The following is a 7,536-nucleotide window of genomic DNA, read 5'->3' as shown; positions in this document are numbered from 1 at the left end:
TTCCAATGAATAAACTATCTGTGGCATATGAACAGAGTACAGGTAAGAAAAACTTTATTTACATATCATCTTTTGGCCTAGTATAGTTCCTAGTAAGTTTTTATGGAATTCACTAAAAGTAGCTGACCTCCAGACAGTTGTCTTGGTTGGTAAAGGGAAGGTGTATCTACACCTTGACATAGCCAGTTAGCTGTCATTTTTTTGTTGTTTTTCCTTTTTTTGTTTCAAAGGATAAAACAAGAACCCAGTTATTCTAATAAATGGTCAGCTAAAGAGTTAAATTTAACCTACTTTTCTACCAATTGTATACCATTTCCATCTTTCCTCTCTAAACCACAAACATGAGTTGTATAGCTTACAAAAAGTAGTAGAATGAAAAGTATTGTTTCACATAAGAGGAAAGTAGTCATCTCAAGAGACCAGTTAGAAATATTCACTCAGGGAGATATGCACATCTACTCCTCTAGACAAAAATACACAAAATATAAAAATGTTAAGATTAATCAAGTAATTTTATTTCATATTTACCATTCTGCAGCAACCAACATGAACATCTGGGTAAACAGAATCTCATGAAATAATCTGCTGCAAAAGCTGACTTCAGTAATACACGCACATGATAAATTCAACAACTCTGTTCACTGCCAGAAATAAAAAAAAATGGCTTCAAGAGCAAATAACACTGATTCATACTGTGCTCAAGCACTAGTCAACAAATCTATTAAACTACACAGGGAAAAGAAATCAGAGAGGCTTTGTTATCTTACTAGGGGCACCTTATTTAAATGGGTGGCTTTACCTCTTTATACCAACAGAAATAGGGAACCTCCCACATCTTTTAGGATGTGATTATAAACACAAAATGTTATAATCAAAAGCAAGTTCAAGAAATTTCAGACTGCAAAAACTTGCAAGAAACAAAGCTCAAATTCATATGTTTCTTTTCTCAATTATGAATACTTTCACTAAACATAAATATTTTAACATATATTAATTTTTCTGACATTCAAAATTGTAAAGTCAATATGGCAGAATTATTGTTAAAAGCACATATGTACAAATATTTTTCATACATAAAGTATTTGGCATAATTATAACAATCATACTGCATACACAACTGTTTGCTTTTATTTTTTTTTACACATAATGGTATCTCTTATTAAAATTAACCAGTTATGTACAAAAATACTTGAACATTTATTATAGAAAACTTCTATAACCAGCCTCAACAGCGTATACCTGCTGGATGGTTTCATTGAGAGAATATAAAAAAGTGGTCACCACCTTCCAGTTTAAGCTATCGACAAAAGCAAACACGGTTAAACCAACATGAGCTTCCCAACAAAAGAGGGAAAATATTTTAACAGTATGATTTTTAAATACAGTTCATACATCTATCAAGTGAGTGTTATAAACAATCAGTTAAAGAAAAAACAAAGATACAAAATACATACTACATACAAGGTGCTTTTCCACACTCCTACAACTGGGGCATTAGCATTACTAGCTAGATCTACAGATGCTATGTTGGAAAGTTCAAACTAGATTGGACTACAGGTATCTTCTCAAACCAGAGGACAAAAGGGATCATCAGTTAAATGAGAGAAACTCTACTGTTAAGAAAGTAGAGCTGGAAGGAATTTTCTGGTTTTGTGAAGAATTGAGAGTCAATAATGCCTTTGAGTTTTACAAGTTCTGATGCCATGTAGTCTTACTAATCTATATTCTTTAAGGGTTTTCTTACCCTTTCACTTACATGTATTGATTTAATACTGTCCAGCATTGATTCCTGTATCCTTGTTAATGGGACACATTCATTTGTGCCTATTTAATACAGGAACATTTGTTCCTTTGCAATGACCAATTTTATGTAAGAACCTTCTGAAGTCAGCAGATACAAAATCCAAGTAAACATTTCTATGGGATCTTTTGCTTAGGATAGCTGTTGGAATACTGAAAATGAATTGCACCTTAAAAAGAAAGAGATAGAGTGGAGACAACACTGAAGAATTGATTTCAATGAATCCTCAAAGTATAGTTTTACATATGTAGACAGCTGTCACACTTAAAAAACAGTCTGAAAGGAGTGTTTTGTCTCCAGAACAAAGGTACTCCTCAAACTTGATGCTTTTGTAACCCCTTCAATATATACTTTAAGAAATCGGCCTTCAACCTGATTTCCAATGATGCACAATTTTCATTTTGCTTGTGAAAAAGCCAGAAACCTCGGCCCTATCTATTTATGGAAGTCTTCTAGAATAAGGACTATTGTGTTAGAATGTGCACAGATTTAAATAAGCTTTCTTGTATCAAGTATTCAGTAAAAAGTATACAACTTTAACACAAATGACAGCATTGTGTTGATTTTAGATTAGACTATGTAAAAAAGTAAACATAAAAAGATACAAAAAGTCTATATCACTATTTACCACTTTCAAATTAGAATGTTTTAATGAAATTCTCTCATCCACACTTCCTGTAATATCTGGCCTTCTAGATCAGTAATTTTATTTAATATTGTGCAACATAATATTAATAAGCAAGTTTCATTTATTTAAAGAAAAAATCTGGGTAAAATATTAAAGTGCCTACACTAAATTTCTCCTTACCACACTTTTATTACTTTGTAAATGGTAAAGAATTCATTGTGAGGGAATAGAAAAGTGACTTATAATTGAGAGACCTTCCGAGGGAGGGGTCTGGGCCGAGGGACTTGTTCAGTCCTCCTGCTGCCATTCTCTAGGTTGGTTGATCGAGCCAACAGAGGTTTGGGTGGCAAGGCTGGGGGCTCCGAAGTAACAGGTATGGAAAGGCTGTGAGGTAGTGGAGCAGGGCGCCTCAAAGTTCGTTCATAAACACTGTAAGGAGGTGGTGTTTTACTTTCCTTCCTCACTGGCTCTTCAGGCACACTGTAGGTCGACATGCTGATGGTCTGTTCACTCACTGGATTTTCAAAGCCTGAGGTTTCAGATGTGCTACACCGGCTCAAAGATGAGATCCCACTGCTATAACTTCCTGATAAGACTGGCGAGTTGGATATTAATCCTGAAGAGTGATACTCCACTGGAGATGGGGTAAATGATTGCATGGAACCCTGTTCAAAAGCAAAGTGAAAATGGAAAGAGACATAATAATGAGAAACGAAAGAAAATAGGGTAGAAAGATGAGAGAGGAGAGGGTATATCAAATCAATAGTGAATTGTCTGAAATATCTTCTTTCATCCATCTTTGCCTATTGAATTCTCTAGGATTCAAGAAACCATTCAGCACAACCCATTTATTTTAAATTTGAGGAAACTGAAACCAAGGTAGCAAGCATCAGAGGCAGGATTTAGACTTGGGTCCTCTCACACCAGAGGCAATGTACTTTTTATCATGCCACCTCCTTCACAAAAATTTGTTGCTCCTGGGTGGTAAGAACCTTTCCTGGCAAATCAAATATAGCATTGTGTTTTGTTCCTTTTACATACTTACTATCTTTACATATTAACTTCTCAGTTTCATTGGACTCCTCCACAATCTGTATTCCAGCCAGACCGGCCTTCTTTACGTACCTCATATATGGCGTCCCAAATCTTGTAACTATCTTTGTACCCTTGGCCATCCTCTATGTTTGGAATATAACTTCCTCCTTGCCTTGGTCCCATAATCTCTCTCTTATTGTTCAGCTTCAGTTTAATCTTCTGCATGAAACTTTTTCTCATCCCTTTCAATTGCTAATGCCACACAAAAAAATCTTATATTTTACTATTTTGTACATATTTATATATATTTATATTTTCTTCCATATGAATGTAAATTCCATGTGATTAGGGATTGTTTCCTGATTTTCACTTATTTCCCAAATATGTCTGGCCCCTAGAAGGCACTTAATAATAAATGTGTTGATTGATAGAACAGGACCTATGACTTCTAAACTTTGTGCTCCTTCCCTTACTGTTTTTAATACAGTGGCTTTTGTCATTCCAAATAAACATGAAACACTTACTAGCCCATCCCATCACCTGCATGATTAGCCTTCTCAACCTCTATCAACATTAGGAAGGCAAAGAGAGAGACAGAAATGATCAGTTGTGGTTGGGAACCTGGACAAATGATAAATAATGAGAAATGATGCAGAATGTTCAATGATGCAGAATTTCTATGGGCACATCAAACAACAGACCTATTTTTAAATAAGAAGGTAGGAAAGAATCTACTTTTAAAGCTACTGACAAAAGGTTCAAACTATTTTTTTTGGTTTAATCTAGCTTATTATCTCAGAAAAGTACCTTCAGAACTATTTCTACAAAAAGAAAAAAAAAATGCTACCTGGTCTCCCCAAACTCCAATTCTAAGCAGTCAGCTTGTCATCTCTCTCTCTCTCTCTCTCTCTCTCTCTCTCTCTCTCTCTCTCTCTCTCTCTCTCTGATATATATATATATATATATATATAATAAATGGATAGATAGATGATGTATACACACACTTCAAGCCATTTCTTTCTTTTAAATTAAAAGAAAATTTTTTCAGTTCTAAATTATCAAACTCCCTCCATCCCTTTCCCTATCCAATGAGGAGGGACATATGTGTGTGTATACATGTGTATACAAACACAAATACATGTATATATATACACACATATAAGGAAGGACTATATGTACATATAAGGGAGGACTGTATATACATATAAGGAAGGACATATATACACATATGTATATGTATGCATACCTATACGTGTGTGTGTGTGTGTGTGTATAGATGAAGACATTAGGTTATCTGTTTAAAAGATCCAAATTCATGACTGTGTCATCAAAGTACATTCTAAATTCATAATGGGGTAGCTAATGCTAGTCAGCTGGATCAGACTGCTTTGACTTGGTATCAGTGTGCCCTCTAATGTAATTCTGGAGTGACAACACTTGTGATATCTAGTGGTCCTATTACAGATATTTCAGATCTATTCTTCACCACATTTTCTCCCAATTTAAATGATGAGGGCCTAACACATATCAACATGGCTGTGGTCAATAAAAATATATTCAGGTCTTTTTTTTTTCTCTTCCAGAGATATTGTCTAGTGTTAGTGTGGGCTGTAGGTTAGGTAAGCTTTCCATGAATATATTTTATTCATAGCATTTATTTATAACATGAAATCAGGACTACGGTGTCCACCTTAGAGTCAGACAACATGGGTTAGAGTCTTGATCATTTGATAGGTATGACATTGACATAGTTATTTAAAATTTGAGAAGCCCTGTATGTATATCCCACAATAACTGGTTCAGGTAAGTACCATGGGTAAAGTACTATGGCCATATAGCTGGGAGGCATCAAAGATAGGACTTGAAACCAAGACATTATGATATTTATTTAGGGATTTAAGTTTTGCTTATGTTAACTCATTTGATCCTCATGACAACCCTCTGAGGCAGGTGTTACTATTATCTCCATCATTATAGCTGAGGAAACAAAGGTTAAGGGATACTTCCAGGATCACACAATTAGGAACTATCTGAGGCAGGATTAAAATTCAGGACTTTCTGACTCTACCTATCATACCAGGATGCCTCATAAATACTGACTATTCTATCAAGTCTGCACAAAGTCCTAAACCAACATGCCATGGAAGCAATAGGTAATAGGGCAAATACAAAAACCTGAAGATGATACTCCCTCTTCCTCTTCTTCAAGCTTGGTTGCCTCATTGTGGATTATATTATGAAATTTGAGTGTTATGAAATTCTATTCTAGATGTTAAAAAATAGAAAAAATTCCACTCTACCTATATCTATATGTATATATAATATATATATATATATATATATATTATATATATATACACACATGCACCTGTAGAACTTCTAGCTCTCAAAATCTGATTCAGATTCTACACATCTTCCTTCAAAATTAAAATAAAATGAGACCATTTAACTCACCAGCAAGTTGCTAGAGTAGAAAGTCTGATAGCAGGAATGAAATCACACTTCTTTCTGATTTTCTCTAGTTTTGCTTTGAGAGCCCTTACCTTATACAATCAGGTATTATTAACAATGCAGATGACTCAAGGTCTCCTTGACCTACCACAATTTGTTTGGAGAAGCTAAGTTGTCTCTCTTTCCCATTAGCTTCGAAACACCTCATCAGCACAATGGACAAACCTTTGTGTTTTCATACCCTCAAGTGCAAAAATTCTTGAAATTCTCACTTCAAACTCATACTCACCTCTATTGCAAGAGCTTCTAAAAAAAAAGTAATTATGCTAAAATTCAGATCTTATATCACTAAGTGACTATATTGACAATCCTCCTACACTGGTTGATTCAAAGAGATTAAATGCAGTTCTTGATTTCTAGGGTGGATATTTTATGTACCAAAATTTTAAATAGCTTATGTCTTTATCCCAATCCAAACCTTTTTTGGAAAAGTTTTCCAATTTATCCCTCCCTGCTTTTGGAAGTGTAGTGGCACTTGGTCTCCTTTTTCCTTTGATCATAAATATGCATTTCTAATTCATATGCCAACAGGTTATTTCAAATGATCTCAAAGAAAATACAGCCTGTGTTATTAAGATGGGTGAGAATAATGTATAAAAAAAAGTAAAAAGATATCATAGTATGCCACACCCTTCAGAAAAAGGAGTCCTAGTAGGATTTGAAGAACAGCTACTTGATTTCCAATTCATATTATTTTTGTTTTTCAGTCAAGTTGGACCTAAAGTCTGCTGACAATAACTGGAGACTTTTGACCTCTCTTGCATTTATTAAGTATTGGTTTTCTTGACATACATTTTCTCATTGTTCCATGCCTATTGTAACAATACCTTTTTTTTTTTTTGGTCCCTCTATGAAACAGCCTGTGACTATCTGGGGAGAATGATGCCTGTGATTGTGTCTGCTTAGCAGTCGGGAAGCAAGCAACCAAGAGGAAAGATGCCTTACCACCACCCCCTCCTTTCATGAGAAATTTCCCCATGTCCTTGAGTATCTTCCTATTCTCAATCCTTTCTTCCCACCTTGGTGCATGAGTATGCTTCCTTGACTTTTCTATTCTGTTGAAAAATAATCTCTTATTTTTCACTTTTGCATTTCTAACACCAAATACAGTACTTTTTTTTTTGCTTAAGGCACTTAATCCATGTTTGTTGAACATGTGTTCATTCCAGTGTACACTTCAGAATCACGAATCTGAGGGGAAAGTCAGGGTGTGAAGCTCTGTCTCCCCTAGGAAATACACTAGGTTCCTGTACCTTCATTGGAGATCGCCCAGCAGGAGAGGGGGAGACTGATGTCCCATGTCTTGCTGGTGAAGCTGTAAACAGAAAGATTTCGTTTCATTTCAAAGAAGCCAGACAATTCATTACAAGTAGCCGCTCCATTTTTGAGGAGCAAAAAAATCAAAACAAAACAAACAAAAAAAAAAAACCTCTCCCTTCTTCTTATACCCGTGGTTAGTATGTTAAGCCACCACCACTAGCAGCTGCATAGAAAAGACCCTAAATGTCAACAAATATAAAGCTTCAAGTCTGTGCAAATATTACTAACAAATTACCAATAA

The 7,536-nt window shown here is 35.0% G+C and overlaps 1 protein-coding gene across 1 annotated transcript in view; it reads right to left on the bottom strand.

Moving 5' to 3' along the window:
* Positions 1–492: 492 nt before the first annotated feature.
* Positions 493–7,536, bottom strand: part of DOCK4 (dedicator of cytokinesis 4) — a 345,771-nt gene continuing 338,727 nt past the window's right edge. Inside the window, exons 51-52 of the mRNA XM_074195289.1 lie at positions 7,229–7,290; positions 493–3,094 (exon numbers count right to left, since the gene is read on the bottom strand). Coding sequence (XP_074051390.1) covers positions 2,669–3,094; positions 7,229–7,290 — 488 coding nt within the window. The 3' untranslated portion in view covers positions 493–2,668. The remainder of the gene's footprint in view (positions 3,095–7,228; positions 7,291–7,536) is intronic.

This window comes from Macrotis lagotis, chromosome 7 (assembly GCF_037893015.1).
Source record: "Macrotis lagotis isolate mMagLag1 chromosome 7, bilby.v1.9.chrom.fasta, whole genome shotgun sequence".
In the NCBI taxonomy this organism is placed as follows: Eukaryota; Metazoa; Chordata; class Mammalia; order Peramelemorphia; family Peramelidae; genus Macrotis; species Macrotis lagotis.
The sequence above is the reverse complement of the archived record's forward strand: the minus strand, read 5'-3'. Positions and strand labels throughout refer to the sequence as shown.